Source organism: Mastomys coucha, unplaced genomic scaffold (genome assembly GCF_008632895.1).
Source record: "Mastomys coucha isolate ucsf_1 unplaced genomic scaffold, UCSF_Mcou_1 pScaffold3, whole genome shotgun sequence".
In the NCBI taxonomy this organism is placed as follows: domain Eukaryota; kingdom Metazoa; phylum Chordata; class Mammalia; order Rodentia; family Muridae; genus Mastomys; species Mastomys coucha.
This window is the reverse complement of record NW_022196909.1, coordinates 62,347,791-62,364,521: the sequence shown is the minus strand read 5'-3', so window position 1 is coordinate 62,364,521 and position 16,731 is coordinate 62,347,791. Positions and strand designations below refer to the sequence as shown.

General features: G+C 53.5%; 2 protein-coding genes across 8 annotated transcripts; one reads left to right on the top strand and one right to left on the bottom strand.

The window, feature by feature from the left end:
• Positions 1–385: 385 nt before the first annotated feature.
• Frs3 (fibroblast growth factor receptor substrate 3) lies at positions 386–16,463 on the bottom strand. Of its 2 annotated transcripts, none has more exons than XM_031348023.1 (7): positions 16,061–16,463; positions 7,768–7,911; positions 6,237–6,325; positions 5,211–5,397; positions 3,010–3,171; positions 2,039–2,193; positions 386–1,799 (listed from the first exon to the last, which is right to left on the bottom strand). In XM_031348023.1, exons 3-7 carry the CDS (start codon positions 6,300–6,302, stop codon positions 903–905), a joined length of 1,467 nt encoding a protein of 488 aa, XP_031203883.1. In that variant the 5' UTR covers positions 6,303–6,325; positions 7,768–7,911; positions 16,061–16,463; the 3' UTR covers positions 386–902. The 2 variants fall into 2 exon arrangements, with proteins under 2 accessions (XP_031203883.1, XP_031203882.1); XM_031348022.1 differs by lacking the exon at positions 16,061–16,463 and adding an exon at positions 9,835–10,048.
• Prickle4 (prickle planar cell polarity protein 4) lies at positions 9,938–16,685 on the top strand. 6 transcript variants are annotated; one of them, XM_031348029.1, is made up of 9 exons: positions 9,938–10,130; positions 10,360–10,533; positions 11,511–11,563; positions 12,615–12,759; positions 13,750–13,857; positions 14,497–14,634; positions 14,902–15,105; positions 15,673–15,877; positions 16,320–16,671. In XM_031348029.1, the coding sequence occupies exons 4-9, from the start codon at positions 12,628–12,630 to the stop codon at positions 16,640–16,642; spliced, it is 1,110 nt and encodes a 369-aa protein (XP_031203889.1). In that variant the 5' UTR covers positions 9,938–10,130; positions 10,360–10,533; positions 11,511–11,563; positions 12,615–12,627; the 3' UTR covers positions 16,643–16,671. The 6 variants fall into 6 exon arrangements, 5 of the variants coding, with proteins under 5 accessions (XP_031203889.1, XP_031203890.1, XP_031203886.1 ...); XR_004112402.1 differs by lacking the exon at positions 9,938–10,130 and having other exon boundaries at positions 10,151–10,533; positions 15,673–16,187; positions 16,320–16,389; XM_031348030.1 differs by lacking the exon at positions 9,938–10,130 and having other exon boundaries at positions 10,151–10,533; positions 15,688–15,877.
• Positions 16,686–16,731: the final 46 nt, after the last annotated feature.

The following is a 16,731-nucleotide window of genomic DNA, read 5'->3' as shown; positions in this document are numbered from 1 at the left end:
CTCAACACATATTCCGGACAGCAGTGGCCCCTGGGGCTTGCCTGGAGGGCATTCAGAGTCTTGTGAAATGTCTCTCCTCCATTTCCGGTCCACTGTAGCCTGTGAGGTGCACATCATCGCTTAGGTCACACTCCTTCCCGGACTCCTTCTGCATCTGAGCTCTCAGCAGTGAGCTCCCAGCTTAGCAGAAGCAAGAGTTTGTCCATCCCTGGAAACTTTTACATTTCAGGCCAGAGCTTCTTAGAGAAGAAAAAGAAGTGACCACAGACTTCACCCCCATGGATGAAGTCCACTTACCAAGAATGAAGCCCCCATCTCTGTGAGGCCACCAGCCTACCCAGACCCTGCCAGGAAACACTGCACAAAGAGAGTACTCACTGAGCCAGAATTTAAAAATAATTATATTAATAATAAATATGTTAAGTTACATTTAAAACAATAAATAGAAAAATAAACTGATAAATAAAATCAACAGGTACAAAATGTCTCAAAACTCCAACAAATAAAAAGGGAAAGGGGAAGGGAAAGAAAACTGAAAGCACAAACACATGGACAGCTGAAGACCAGACAACGAACATTAGGGAAGGGTGCGAAACGCAACCTTGAGACCCTTCACAGAACGAACATTAGGGAAGGGTGCGAAATGCAACCTTGAGACCCTTCACAGTTTACACCATGGCTCCCTCTCTCCAGCTCACCCTCTCCTCTCCCCAGCTTGGGGAACTGGACACCCAGTGGCTGACATCTTTGGGGGAGTATCTTCTGCAAAGCAGCTGTGGGTCCTGGGCTGGTGGGTGAGGTGGAGCCCCTGCTGTGGGCAGAGGCAGGTGGGTAGGGTGGAGCCCCTACTGTGGGCAGAGGCGGGCGGGGGAACGGGTCTACAGAGGCAGGTGGAGGCAGGTCTACAGAGGCAGGTCGGTGCTGTTGTGCCGAGTCTTCCTGACGGTACCGTCATCTCGTGGCAGAGCCCTCTGCAGGTTGGACATGGCCACCGTTTTCTTGAGGTCAATCACGGCATAGGAGTCTGAGCTGCGAGCAGGGTGTGGGGTGGGCCCAGGAGCTCCAGATACTGAGGGGTTCTGGGGCCCCTTGGGACGGGCTGTGCCCCAGCCCTTGAGCTCCACCTGGATGTAGTTGAGCTGCCTTGGGGGCTCAGGGCCCTGCCGGCGGAAATCAAAGTTGAAGACCCTCGGGGAGCCTCGGCGGCGGGTCAGTGGGACTGGGAAGCTGCTGTGGCTACGGGTGGAGGCCCGGGTGCTGGTGGGTTTCTGTAGTGGGGTTTCATCCTCCTCACCATCAGGGAAGCCATTTGAGGAAGGGGTAAGCCCATCCTTGGAGTCCCCATCATCCCCAGCCTCCCCTCCCAGCTGCTGGCCTTGGCTCTCCCACAGTGGAGGAAGTGGGGGCAGGTTCTCATAGTGCAGCAGAGCAGCCCGACGGTGAGCCAAGCCACTCCACCCTCGCTCCTCTGGGCTCAGTCTCCAGCCAGCCCCTGGCTGCAGGCCCCCGCTGACATTCTCGTAGGTGCATTTGGGCTGGGCTGGGCACTCGGAAGGGCCCTCGTTGTTGTTGTGATGGGGAGGGTCCTGCATGCTCTGGCACTTCATCACCTGTCGACGAGCAGGGGTGGGGCCCAACACGAACTTGACCTGCCCTGGCTGCAGTAACACCTGTGGGTCCTGCTGGTCAGAAACCTGCGTCTGCGATGGGAAGGGTGCCCTGCCCTCAGGCAGTGGCTGCAGGCAGTGGCGACTCCTGCTGGCCTCTTCCCCGGTTGGTGTGTTGACATAGGTGTGAGACTGCAGGGGTAAAGATGTTAAGCGAAACAAGTGGTTTCAAGGACTAGGAGAATGGGGTGCACAGAGGGACAGGTCCAGAGAGGACAGGAAAAGAGCTAGAGTTTCTCCTGCAGCCCCCAAGTCCCCCGACAAGCTGCCACTCACTCCTGCTCAGGTAGAGAGGGCCCTATCAAATCTCTTCTGTTCTCACAACCTTCCCTAGGCCCCACTCACTAGAGTGCCTCCCACCATATGTGCACCTGCTCATCGGAGGCAATGAGAGCCTGGGTGGACTCTTCCCCAGGTGAGGGGTGTCGCAGACTGCTTGTGGAGGGTCGACGAGGAGCGGAGGAGAATCGTGGGCCCTCTCCAGGGCAGCCAGGGAAGCCATTAGAGAAGCTGGAGACTGTGTAGCCTGGAGGTGGGTTCAGGGGAAGCAGCTAAGGTAAGGGGTATGGGAGACCTGATGGTTATTTGCAATCACATGCATACATATGTAGGGTGCCCTGCAAACCCTCCAACGGCAAGCAAAAAGCTCTCACGGCCCTATTATGCCTTACCGCACTGACCTGGCAGCCCCTCCATTCCCCTATACTTCAGCAATCAAACCCTGCCCTGCCCTCTGAAGCTGCTCTGAGGCTGGCTCAACCTTCTACTCTCTCCTAGGCCTAATTAAACACTGACAGCACACCTGTCACTCTGGACCATTCCATGACCAGGCAGGCTTTGCCAGGGAGGGCCAGGGAAACCTCATAAGCACAGGGGCCATCTTAGCCTTTCTGTCTCTCACAGACCGGCCAGGGAGGACAATGTGCAGGGCTGTGTGGTCTGACTCAGGGGCCATCAGGCACAGATTATGGAAACCTCCACACAAATGTGAGCAGAGATGGCTGCGCCAGCAAGCCAGGAGAAGTGTATTTTGTATGTGATCCAGGCCAGTACATGAAAGGAAGCAAAAAGCTCCAGACTGCTGTTTCTATGGCAACCTAACGTCTTCCTGTCTGCTTCCCAACCATTAGTCGACCCAAGGCCCAGAACTCTGCAGTTCCAGCTTGAGTCACCCAACCGGCCCTGCCCAGGACTGATCCATCCTCAGGAATGGTTCTGATGATGGAAGAATGTCCAGGAAGGCTGGCTCACCCCAGCTGTCCCCTACCTGCTCCTTAACTTGAGCCTCCCAGACTGGAGCTCATGTGTGTATAGGATAGGGTGACTGGGGTGGGTCTCTCACCGGCGGGCTGCGGGGGCCCTCGAGGCAGGTCCAGCTCTGGGGGGTGGCTGCTCCGTGTGATGATGACCGGCTCCTCCATCACGTTGATGCTGTTACACTGCATGAGGTCCTGCAGCAGGTTGAAGATGTCCTCTGCCCTCGAGCACTTGAATGCAAAGATCCCTGGGAATGGTGAGAAAGCAGTGAGGGCCTCCAAGACTCAGTACCTTTGTTTTCATAAAGATAGGTGCCCCCATCGCTCCCTGCCTCCCAGCTGCAGCTCTCTCTCCCACTACCCCCAAACCCTTCATCCAGGGTGTAGCCAACTCTACCCCATCTCTCTACCATCTCTGAAGACAGACAGGTCTGACCTACTCCCAGATCATTCACAGAATATTCAGACCAGAGGCTTGCCAGAAAGCAAAGGCCTCCTGTTTCCACACAGGTTCCTCACAGAGCTTGGGGAGGGACGGAGCAAGGGAGTCTGGTGCTCCTTCATGCAGTAGGCCTCTATGCACTTCCAAGTCCAGTCTGTCCCCAAAGTGGCAAGACTTGACTAAGCACCTGGAACTCAATGGCTCTAAAGATGCCAGCATGGGGCTCTGCAACACAGGTCTATGGGATTCAGGGGAAGCTGAGGGGATAGGTCGTGCACACAGCAAAGATAAATGATACCAAGTATGGAACCATGTACCCACAGTTAATCACTAAGTTCAAGGCTAGCCTGAGCTACCCATTAAAACCCTGTCTCCAAAAACCAGGGTGTGTATGGGGGTTCCTAGCATGTACACAGTCCGGAGTTTAATCCTCAGCACCACATCCACAGAATGATAGATACAACTAAACTGGGATATGGACAATCACTCTTATATACTGTTATCCATTAGCTCCAGTATAGGGTAACTGAAGTTTGTATGGGCAGAACAAGAAAGGCACAATATGTAAAAGCTGGACAAGACCAGAAGGACAGAAATGGTGATATGTGGCTATAATCTCTAACTTGGGAGGTGAGAGCAGAATCCCCGTGAGCTTGGAGACCAGTCAGGACCTCATATAGAAAGACCATCTCAAAGGGGTGGGGTGGGGAGAGGAGGAGGAAAAAGAAAAGGAAAGGGAGGGAGGGGGGAGGAGGGAAGAAAGGAATGTGGGGTGGTGGGGGTGCAGCAAAAGTCTGGCATTAGGAGAAGCCCTGAACTGGGAGCTCAGACAAGCCCTCTCAGGTGCCAAGTGCAGATCAACCTCACCAGGAGCAAGGCTGCCTCTGCCTTATCTCTCTGTTCACACACCATGCTTATGTGTACCATGGATGAGGTGCATGGAGGGGAAAGGCCCTTCAGCAATCAACCCAGCACGCGCGCTGCTGTGAGCTGTCTCAGGAGAGAAGCTCTGTCTGCCTGCAGCACAATCCCGAGAAGGACTCCTTGTGCTGACTATGTGTGGACCTAAGAAGCAAACCCAGACCTCCCGCCCCAACCTCAAGCTCATGAGCAGCCTGCCAGCTCCTGAGCTCTGGGTGCAGAGGGCACATGGGCAGGGGGAATACAGTATACTCCACTGCCCACAGATGATGGTGGACAAAAGTCAGGCTCTTGAAGGTTGTGCTGTATACGAGAGACCCAAGCTCCTGCTGCCCAAATCTCTATGCAAGCTACTCAGCCCCAAGTAGCCAGTCTTCTGCCTGACTTTTCTTCCACTGTGCATGAAGCCCGGGGTGTATGACCTGGCAGCTCAAGAGGTTTTGGGTTTTTGTTTTGTTTTGTTTTTGAGACAGGGTTTCTCTGTACAGCCCTGGCTGCCCTGGAACTTACTCTATAGATCAGGCTGGCCTCAACTCAGAAATCCACCTGCCTCTGCCTCCCAAGTGCTGGGATTAAAGGCGTGCACCACCACCTCCCGGCTGCTCAGGTTTTTTTCCTGTTGCAAAGGCAGTAAGGACCCTGAAACCATGGCAACAGTAGAAAGAGTGGTTGGTCTAGGAACATCAGCCCCTTCTGTAGACTGTGTAACAAGTGTCCCCACAAAGGCACCCAGGAAGAACAGCCATGACTGAGGCACGAAAGAGGACATGACTCCGCGAAGACATGCTCTGGGCCTTCGAACGAGACCTCTCCCTGCTCTGAACAATACCACCAGGCCTGATGTCTGATGGTGGGTGTTAAGGGCCATTCTTCAGTTCTGTAACAAACTCCTGCCCGGTCATGGAGGGCAGGGCTGGTACTCACCCTGGCCGGTCTGACAGCGGCGGCCACTCTCAAAGGAGAAGAGATTGGAGTCATAGCCATAGCGCCGCAGGCAGAGGTAGGGCCAGCGGACAGCTTCCCGCTGGTGCAGGTGCAACACCAGCTCGCTCTGCGTCAGCTCCATCACCCCCGAGCCCAACTCCACCCCTTCATCATCCACATTTGTCACCTGTAGGGAGAAGTGACCCAAGGTCAACAGAGAAGCCAGGAAGTGTCTGCAAGGGACCCTGAGACGCTGGGATGCAGTGTCATGAAGGACAAGACTGAGTTGCTCCTGGCTGTACCAAGGGATCCCCTAGTCACACAGAGCAGTGCCATGGGTCACAGTTTTCTGGGGCAAGTCTCTCCTAAGAGCCTCAGCTCTGTTGTTTGTACAGACAGGAAAGAGGTCAGCAGATGACCTCCCCGGCCAAGTGGCTAACTCCCCAATGTTCAAGAACTTCCTGGGCCTTAATATCCAAAGGCCAGGTAACAATGTGGAAAGGTTTAACTGTTAATTCAAAATCTAAAGATTTGTTGACAGGCCCAAGGCAGAACAAATATAGCCAGCCTCCAACCTCCCAACAGTGCAAACTTGCTGAGGGTTCCTCTCCAGTTGGGCAGGAGAAACACAGGCACAGAAAAACCCCAGTTGTAAGAAGATGGCGCCTCCTATGGGATGTGGGGAGCTTAGGTTCAGGAAACACCAACCCAGTGTTTCTTATTGTGCTATGTGTGCTCTACTTAAAACACATCATTCCTGAGAAAGAGAGAGAGAGAAAGAGAAAAAAAGAAAGAGAGAGGATGGGAGGGAGGGAGAGAAGGAAGAGAGGGAGAGAGAAAGAACAACTGTAAATAAAAAACAAGGGTTTAGGGTTTCCCCCTCACACTAGCTCAGAAGCCAAGAGCAAGCATCAGGGGCCTTAGTGGGCCTGCAATCACAGCCTGTCATTTTCCTTTCCCTGGAGATACAGGAGGCCTAACCTCAAGGGGCCACTGGGAACTTGAGTGGAGAGAGGGTCTGGGTACCTTGAATTTGGTCGGGTGGTTGTGTGGCACGCTGTCTCTGTCCAGGCAGCTACAGCAGCTCCCCATGGTGTCAGAGCAGCCTATCGGCCCTAGGGAAAGACAAGAGATGAGCAGGTCACCAGCGGCCCTGCCAAGCTGCTCTGTGCAGAATACTGCACCCGTGAATGAGCGTGTCCTCTGTCTAACAGGCTGGATGACACAGACACACCTGAGGGGATTCTCTCTCAATCCATGGCCAAACACACTTGGGATAAACATTAATTTGAGTTAGAATGTGTTAAGGATTCCTGCAGGTGGGGGCAGGACAGTGAGCTTCTCCGAGGTTAACATTCAATCTGGCCCCTGGCAAGTACACAGGATTTTGACCCAGGGAATGATATGGACGGGGTCTGGGGCTGGAAAAGCAGGATGTATGTAAGGAGGTGTTGGGAGTGGCTCCCTCAGGTGTGTGCTGGCCGGAGGTGCTCATTAGGACTCAGCAAACACAGGGTCACAGGGGCGTCCCAGACACCATCTTGTTCCTCTCTTTCCCCCAGTTTTCACCTTACCCATGAAGCTCCCACATTTCCTCTCTTTCCTCCCTTGCCCCCACCCCAATAGCCACCAGAAGTTAATATTTCTGATGTTCTCTTCAAGTGAGCTACTGCCACATTACGAACTTAAGACACACTTTATGACTGGACACTGGAATTCACAGAAGACCCCCTTGTCTCTGCTTCCAAGCACTGGGAATAAGGGTGCTTACTGTATTTCTTCACTGAGAACAACAAAGAGTGCTGGGGCCCAGCCTGTACCTGCTCAGTGGCAGGGTACAGACTTTATCTGTAGCCAGATTCGATTCCCAACACTCTAAAACAACAACAGGCTGAGCCTTCTTCCCAAGGCCAAAGCAGAGATAAGAGGCCTTAACTGGCTTTTCCCTTCAGGACAATGGTAATCGGATGACACGTCACAACCGACAGGTTTCTGCCTTAATATGGAGAGGACACCACTCAGACCTCTGTGACCTAAGGGAATGAGAGATACACAGAGAGATCCCAAACAGAGGTTTTGTTGTTGTTTTGGTTTTAATGCTGGAAATCCAACCCAGCACCTCATACTTGTTATGTAAGGGCTCTAGGGCAGAGCAGCACTCCTGGGCACCAGGCAGAAGTTGTTCTTGTTTTGTTTTTGGAGACAGGGTTTCTCTATGTAGCCCTGGCTGTCCTGGAACTCACTCTGTAGACCAGGCTGGCCTCGAATTCAGAAATCCACCTGCCTCTGCCTCCCAAGTGCTGGGATTAAAGGTGTATGCCACCACTGCCTGGCCCCAGCCAGAAGTTTTTAAGAGGTTCACTTTGCTGGGCAGTGGTGGTGCATGCCTTTGGTCCCAGTACTTGGGAGGCAGAGGCAGGTGGATTTCTGAGTTCGAGGCCAGCCTGGTCTACAGAGTGAGTTCCAGGACAGCCAGGGCTATACAGAGAAACCCTGTCTCGGGGAAAAAAACAAAACAACAACAACAAAAAAATTCTACCTAAGCCATGGTTCTTACCTCAGCCAGGCCATCGGGGAGCTGACCATGGGAGGGGCATGGGAAAGGGCTCCCACTTTATTCCCCTTGTCCTTGGTGGGGTGTCATGGCAGAGTGTCTGCAGAGACGTCACCTGGATCCCTGGGGGTCACACCTGGGGTTCACCTAGCACAAGAGACAGAGACCACATGTTAATGGAGACCTAGTCTCAACCTCAACTCTTCAGGAAACAGACTTGTTATCAGTGTAGCCCACACAAACTTTCTTAGTCTAGGTACTAGTGAGTCAGAGAGGCCAATGAGTAAAACAAGATTGTGGATGAAAAGACCACAGATTCTTAGCCCTGAAAGGGACTTCTTAGGACCAAAGACAATGAACTCTGAGATTCCCAGTAAACCGTCAGTTCACAGCCCTCATTGGAGCCCCCTCTGAATGCTGGTCTGCGTGCCTCTCAGAACATCACTTAGCCTGGAAGTGGTGGCGCATGACTTTAACTCCAATACTCAGAGGGCAGAAGCAGGAGATGTTTGAGTTCAAGGCCAGCCTGGTCCACAGAGCTAAGGCTACACAGAAAAGCCGTGTCACAACTTCCCCTTCATAAAACAAAAACCAAAACCCAAACACATCACCTGACCATTGCAGGGGATTTTAACCCTCTAAAAAGCTTTTTTTTTTCTCAGAAGAACTATATAACAGTATGCTAGCTCAGTAAGAGCACCAGTTTAGGATTCTGGAAATCAACATTTTAGAATGTTTTGTTGCTATGATATATCTGGGGTGGGGGTGTCATATATCTGGGGTGGGGGTGTCATTCGCCTGCTCCACCATCTCTACTCCTGCCCCTAGGGATTTTGTTGTTTTGTTTTGTTTCTTTGAGGAAACATCTGTCAACTATGGGAGTTCTAGTTGAGGTAATTTCTAGAAGTAGCTATAGGGCTGGAGAAATGGCTCTGAGTTTAAGAGCACTGACTGCTGTTCCAGAGGTCCTGAGTTCAATTCCCAGCAACCACCTGGTGGCTCACAACCATCTGTAATGGGCATCTATTGTGTCTGAAGACAGTGACAGTGTACCCACATACATGAAATAAATAAATCTTTTTTTAAGAAGAAGTAGCTATAGATAAAGCACTTCACATTTGAAAGCTGGACAGACTTTCTGATCCTAATGTCAGAAAGGTCCAATTATAATAAGAGGCAAAATTTCAGATTATCTAAGCCCTAGGTAGATGAATCAACAAAACAAGACTCTGAAGAAAACCCCTGACATCTGACCTCGCTGTCCCAGGAAGACAGTACTTCCCAGGGTCCCGAGCCCTGCATCTCTGCACAGCTCTTGGGTGAACGAACCCACGTTTGGTCTGGCTCATTCCTTGGAAGGAGTAAGCAGGCTGAAGGAAGTGTGTGCAGGCTAAAGGTAGGTACTGAAAAAAATGGGGGTTTAAACTGTCAGCAGGGAGTTGGGAAGGGGTGTGAAGTCAAGAGCTACTGGATGCAAGATGGGAGAGACACTGCATCTTTCAGACACCCCTTTTTTTCTTTGAGATATCAAAAACATTATCAGATGACCCATTGAAGGGGATTATACTGCGTGGTATGGGGGAGACTGTCTGAGGTAGGTAGGGTTGGGTACAGGCACTGGATGGAGGTACGAGATCTGAAAATGTATACGGAGCCTTGGGAGAAGATGGGCTGCAAAAAGCATGCAAAGGCTGAGGAATTTCAGGATTGCAGAAGCCTTTGGGCCACTGAGCAGAGAACGATGTGACTGTGGGCGGTTCGGAGGGTTGGGAGCGTAAGTGAGGGGTTTCTGCGAGATCCTGAAGACCCGAAGGTGTAACTAGGGGGAAAAGAGGGTGGGGTTTGGGGAGCGAAATGCAGGACCGGTAACAGGAGGTTTGTTTTCTAGATACCCAGACGGAATGCGGAGGTCGCAGCCGCGCTCCCAGCCTGGATCCCCGCCCCCAGCTCCCGGGTCCGCCGCTAGCCCGCCCGATTGGGGCTGTCTAGGGTAGGAGGGGAGACTGCGGTGCGGCACGACCGGGCCTCGGTAGAGCCGCCTGGTCCCCGCCCCGCCGCGCCCCGACTCACATCGCCCTGCGGCCCAGGCGGCGTCGGGCCCCGCTCCCGGGTCCCGCTGCAGCAGCCGCCGCCCGCCCGCAGCTAAGGCCCCCCAGCCTCGCCCCGCCCCGCGCCCGCGGGGTCGGAGGTCGCCGGCTGCACCAACGAGACGCGGCGGGCGGACCGACCCGAGCCGGGGCACCCCGCGCGCAGCCTAGAAGGTCCCTTTGGAGGACTTTGCAGTCGGGGACAGAGAGCATGCGCAGACGCCAGAGGGCGCTCGGGGCCGGGGACAGGGACTCCTGAGGGGTGGGGCGGAGACAGAGGTAGGTGCAATCTGTCAAGCAGAAGAGGATCTGAGGAGACTGGACCGGACTCGGAATCCAGGAGGGGAAGTGGCGAGGGACCACTGGCGACAAAGGGGAGGGCTGTCGAGGCCCGCAGAGGGGGCGGGGCTTAAGCCGGGGACGGGCCGAGAGACTCGGGACCTTTCGCAGCTTGGCGGTGGTGCATCGCGTCGCCAAGTCCACGGGTGCCTGTGCCCTTCCTACCCAGAGACCCACAAGCACTTTCCTCGATCTGAAGCACCCGCCTTGTCGGGGCCACGTGGGGGCGCGGCAGACGGCAGGTTTCCTGTACTGCGCTGGCGCTTAGCCACACAGAGACCCTTTCGGATTCTTGATTCCCACTCCTAAACCAGCAGCTAGACAGGGACCCCAAGAGAACTCGGTAAGCACATGTTGAGCCTCAACCTTGCGGATGGACCGGCCAAGTTCTAGGAAAATTTGAGGGCTATGCCTAGAGGCCATTCGATGGAAGCGTTCGCTCCCCTCCCCTTTTCCTCTGGGTGTCAACAACACCTCCCTAAGTCTACTGCTCTCCAGTCTCTAGTGCCTCTCAGGCTCATTTTCCAAGAACCGGTGTTGTTTGGGGAAGGTGGACCCCCTGAACCTAGTTGCACTGGGGCGTGGTGGGAGCCAGTGAGGGGAGGGAGGAAGGGAACTATGGGAGGAAACCAGAATGTTAGTAAGATGGAGTCTAATGGTAGTGGGAGGTGAATTAGTTTGTCCTTGGGTGGGGGACAGGGTGTTGGGTGGAGGTCTGTTTTCTGATAGTTATTTCTGTGCTGGACAGTTCCATGCAAACTAGAACTAATCTTGAAGAGGGTACAAGTCCTCTTCTGGGGCCCCAGAACCTATCCCCCCAACACACACACACACACACACACACACACACACACACACACACACATCAGTGCTAAAGGATGTGGCTGTTCGTAACCCTGTGTGGACAGTCCATCCTGGCCACCTTCCACAGGAAACCTGACTTGAGGGACATAACAGGAAGGAAGCAGGTGGGTGTGGAGTGGGGAACAGGGAAGGGTGGTACTGGGTATAGGAAGAGAGACTGGCGGAGTGCTTGGAGTTGGGAAGCACTCAGATGGTTATAAATTGAGCCTGCTGGCCATCCCCAAAGCCCAGTGATTTACTGGTGGACCTCCTGAGTCCAGCTGCTGTCAGACTCCATCCCAGTTCTAGAATAATCTCAGACATTGAATAAACATACAAGTTTGCTCTGGCTGTACTCACCCCACACAACCCAACCCTTCACCTAGAATCCCTGTACAGAACCCCTGGCTACTATGTTTCTTCTTGTTCACTAGCCTTCCACCTCACTGAGAAGGGCTCATCTTTTCTCTACTGCAGTAGTTAGTTCCACCCAAGGACGCCCTGATCCCATCCGGACTGTGGCTAAACAGGTACACTGGGACTGTCGATTAATTGCTGTTGCAAAGCTGGGTGTGGTGGTGCATGCCTTGGATCTCAACACTTTGGAGGTGGAGGCAGGAGGATCAGGAGTTCAAGGTCAGCCTTGACTCTGAAACCCTCTCAAATAAAACAAAACAAAACAAAAAACCAGGCTGCTTGCTGCTTGGGAGCTAGAGAGATGGCTCAGTGGTTAAGAGCACCAGCTGTTTCTTCCAGAGGTCCTGAGTTCAATTCCCAGCAACCACATGGTGTCTCACAACCATCTGTAATGGGATCTGGTGCCCTCTTCTGGGGTGTCTGAAGACAGCGACAGTGTACTCATATAAAAATCAATAAATCTTTTTTTAAATGCTGCTATAAAAACAGGTGGTATAGCTATATAGTAGAAGATGGCTTACCTGGTCTGTGAGAGGCTATGGCTTCTATCAGAGACAGACCGAGTAAACAAAAGTCTCTAGGATCCTTGAGGCATTTAGACTAGATGAGGAAACACTGGGTGCTGATTTGGGGCCATGGACTATGCTCCACTTGAGAATTCAGGGAAGGGATCACTGGTACAGGCCAGAGAGGCTGAGGAAGATTCCTGCTGAGAGGCCCTTAACCAGGCCCCTGAATGACTTAGCTGGAAATGTGCAAGCTTAAGTGGGGCTTGGTGAGGCGGCAGGTCCTGGGGAAGGGTGCACTGAGGAACCAGGGAAGACTGGTTCTTCCCTGGGTAGGTAGGAGAGGTCCAACCTGCCCAGAGGCTCATGAGAGAACAAAATGGTTTCTTCTACTGTTGCTTCCTCTTCTAGTCCATCCCAGCTTTGTAAGACCCAAGAATTTGAATTTCACAAACCCAGAGACTAAACCATCTGGCTTTGCCATTTCTCAGCTGTTTGGCCCTCTGTGCCCCAGTCTGGCCATCTGTAAAATGGGGCCAAGGCTATCTAAGTTACCTGGCTGTTGGCAAGGCTGTGAGATGGTGTTTGCAAAGCACTTTGGCTCACTTGGCACACTGCAAAAGCTTACTGAATGGGGTGTTCTTGTTGTTTCTTCCAGGTGACTGTCACCAATGTCAGTTCAGAATTCTGACTGGTCCCTCCAACAGGATGGTCCTATCTTCAGGGAGCCAGATCCACCAGTCCACACAGACAGTGACTCAGTCCACCAGCCAGTGGAGGACTATGCAGATAACTTGGCTCAGGTTGTGGGAGTCCCACTCTTTCTGAGACCGCTGTGGTCCCATCCTCTGGCCCTCATTCCCCTTTTGCCGACTGGGTGATAGTTTGCATTTCTCTTTCTATTCAAACAAAACCTTTGTTAGCCGGGTGTGACAGTGCACACCATTAGTTCCAGAACTTAGTGGCAGAGGCAGGCAGATCTCTGTGAGTTCAAAGCTAGCCTGGTCTATATATTGAGTATCAAGTTCCAGGTGTGAGAGACCCTGTCTCAATCCTCCCAACTTTTTTATTTAATTATTTAGTGTGTGCGCGTGTGCATATGAGTTTGTATGACACAATATATGTGGAGGTCAGAGGACAACTTGTCGGAGTCAGCTCTCTTCTGCCATGTGGCCGGCATGGTGATAACTGGCTTTATCTGCTGTAAAAGCCATCTTTCTGTTCCCTGCTCTCCCCTATTTTTTTTTTTTCGAGACAGGGTTTCTCTGTGTAGCCCTGGCTGTCCTGGAACTCACTCTGTAGACCAGGCTGGACCAGAAAATCCGCCTGCTCTGCCTCCCAAGTGCTGGGATTAAAGGTGTGCGCCACCACGCCCGGCTGTTCTCCCCTAATTTGAGCCAAGCTTTTGCTATGCAGCCTTGAACCTTCAAGTCCTACTTCAGCCTCCCAGTGGGTGGGATTATAGGGGTGCACAGATGCTTTGTAGACCCTTTCTCTTGCCAGGAATTGGAGGTCTGACTTGAAATTCCATATAGCACCTCTCCTAGGTCTGGTCTGAGTTGTCAGAGCAGATGAGAGGGACTTTGACCCATGGAATGAGTGAATGGAGGAGCTTCAAATATGTGACATAGTGTTTGGGGGTTCCTTCCAGGCAGACCTCAGATCAGGAGTGGACCTACTGTTCTGGCCTCCAGTGCAGAGGGATGCTTGGGTGCTGCTGTAGACGGGAAGAGAGGTGATAAGGGAAGAGAAAGCCTAGCCCTCCCCCCTTTCCCTCCTGTGTTCTTCCTCAGGCTCCTACATGCTCGAGGTTGGGCCCACCTTGCCTGGATATCAACCAAGCTTCAAACTGGCCTGGCTTTCGGACCCTCCTGCAACAGCTCCCTCCACAGGACAGTGATGTGGGTCTCCCCTCTGATTTCTTCTCTCTCCTCCCCTCTCTCCTTCTCCCCACACTGTTAATAAGTGGGAAGACTCTTGGTGTAGAATCCAGGGGTATGACTAGAAGGCCCAGCTCTGCCACTAGCTGGTGGAAGTCCTTCTCCTTAGCTTGAGTCTAAGAACAGTATCTGTCCCGTGTACCACAAAGCTTACTTAGCTCAAGGGCAGATGGGCAATGGACATGAACGGCATTTGAAATCAAGAGTGAAATGCACAAATGTAGAAATATGATCGTTTAGCATTTATTGAGGCCCCACCATGTATAGCCTAAAGGCTTACACTTCACAAGGGGAGCCAAGGCAGCTATGAAGCAGAGAGAACACACAGACCTGAAAGCGATGCTGAGATCTAGCTTCATGGGAACAAGAGCCAAGCTATCTGGTGACGGTTTGAGGTGCTAAGGGGCCCTGAGTGGTAGCCATTTCCATGGGCAGCAGAGTGAACCCAATGCATTGCGTGTTCTTCCCTTTTCGAGCACATATGCTATTCTCTTCCAAGGTTCTACTTCTCTCTGACCCAGTATCTAAGCCCTACAGAACTTTTCAGTCCTCGTGGTGTTCTACCCTGAGGTCTTGGTGCATGAGAACCTGTTTCAGCAGGAACGCTACTGTCTAGCCCTAGGGGAGGAGGAACTGGCCCAGCTTCGACTCTTCTGTGCTCAGCGGAAGCAGAAATCCCTGGGACAGGGGGTGGCCCGTCTACTGCCTCCTAAGCTGGAAGGATATACCTGTGAGAGGGTAGGGAGCCAGCCTCCCCTTTCCACCCCTGAGCCTCCCCTTCCTCTACCCTTTGCTCTCTTCTTCTGAAGAAGGGCCTCAGGGACTTTGGTGTAGAAATGGTTTCAGAAGCAGTGATTTGGTAAATGTTAAAGAAACGGAAGCCAGGTTTTGGGGGCTGGGGGTCTTTCTTGTGGAGGGCCTGCAGTCAAATGGGGGTTGTGGTGGAAGAGCCCCGAGGGGGCTAAGAAGCTTCAGACCCTGACCAGCTCAGGCCCCACCTGGCAGTGCAAGAAGCTGCTGACTCCAGGGGAGTGTGGAGTGTTCGCCGCCAGGGCTGGTGAGCGGTGCTGCTGGCACAGACCCTGCTTTGCTTGCCAGGCCTGTGGCCAGGCCCTCGTAAACCTCATCTACTTCTACCATGATGGGCACCTGTACTGTGGCCGGCATCATGCAGAGTTGTTACGACCTCGATGTCCAGCTTGTGACCAGGTAGGGCACCAGGAGGAGGCACCAGGGGACTTCTTCCCTGGGGCTAGGAACACAGGGAACAGCTTGCTAGACTCATCAGAACTAGGAACCAGCCAGGGCCGCCCCCATTCCCTTTTGTTCTCTTGAGCTATAGGCATGTGGGACCTGTTGCCTTTATTTATTTCTCTCCCCCCAAGTTCGAGCAGAGGTCCTTAAATTAGTTTGGACTCAGAATATTTCTGGATTCTTGAAAAGATGTTTATCTTATCACTACGCCACATGATCAATGCTGTGTTTGCCCAATGCTAGACGGCTCTTAACATCAACATGAAAGGCCGTATTGAATCTCGGGATAGGAGTCAGGGAAGCTCTGGGGTCCAACTTCGGGCTGTGCTACCTGCTACGTGGACGATCCCGCCCAAAGCCAATCACCCTCCCTGAATCCAAAAGTCACAAAGTACTTCAAATCAGAAGGCCTGTGGGCATAGCGTTAATGGGTATAAGGCGTGGTTATTGGATGGATGACAGAATGAGTGAGTGAATGAATGAATGAATGAATGATGAATCGGTTTCCTCTCCCTCACCCAGCTGATCTTCTCCCAGCGCTGCACTGAGGCTGAGGGACAGCAATGGCACGAGAACCACTTCTGCTGCCAAGACTGCGCAGGGCCCCTGGATGGGGGACGTTATGCCCTGCCGGGGGGTAGCCCATGTTGCCCCAGCTGCTTTGCGAGACGCTACAGAAGTGCGGGCTCTAGCTCAGTAGCGGCAGCGGAAGGACAAGCATCCCTTGGTAAAGGAGGGGGCGGTGCAGATCTCAAGGGGAGGGAGCGGCGGCTTGGGCTGAGCATAGAAGGGGGTAATTTCCCAGGCCAGAAACCCATACCCCATCCCTACGCTGTCCTACCCGCTCCAGCAACACCTCGCCCTCCCACCGCAACCCCCAGACGCGAACATTGGGGCCCGCAGCTCTCACCGCGCGTCCCTGGCCTGCGAGCTCCAAAGGCCTCTTGAACCCACCCGGCTGGGCTGCGGCGCCGGACTCGCTCCCAGGCGGGGGAGGCAGTCGCCCACTGGTGGACAGAGGCGGGGGAGCCCCTGGGGTAGAGTGGCGGCAGCGGTGGCGCGCACGGCACAGCCTGGGGCGGGGCGGGAGGCCGCACGCAACCCTGGCCCGCCTCTTGCACAGGGACCTGGGGGCTCTGAGATGGGCATTTCTGATGGGTTTGGAACAGGGGAAGAAGGACCTGATCCAAGCGTCGGCTGGAACCGTGCCTCCTCGAGTGACAAGATCACCTCCCGAGCTGCTCTTCCCTCGGCAGTTACCAGTCTCACCCTGGAAACCCCGAGTGGGGCGTCCAAACGGCAGGATAGAGACGGCCCACAGACACCCGGGGATCCCAGAGACGGCAGCCCCTGCCCCACCTGCTCCTCTTCCTCTGAGTCGGAACCCGAAGGCTTTTTCTTTGGCCAGCGCCTTCCAGATCCCTGGAAAACCCCCGAAAGCCTCCAAGCAGACGGCAGAGACCCCTCCAGGAAGCACTGCACCATTTGTTAGTGGCGCGGCCTGGAGACCTGGGTAGTGGGGTTGGGGGTGGGGTAGACCTGTGAAGCGAGATAACAAGGCGATGCTGTGGAAAGACCGGA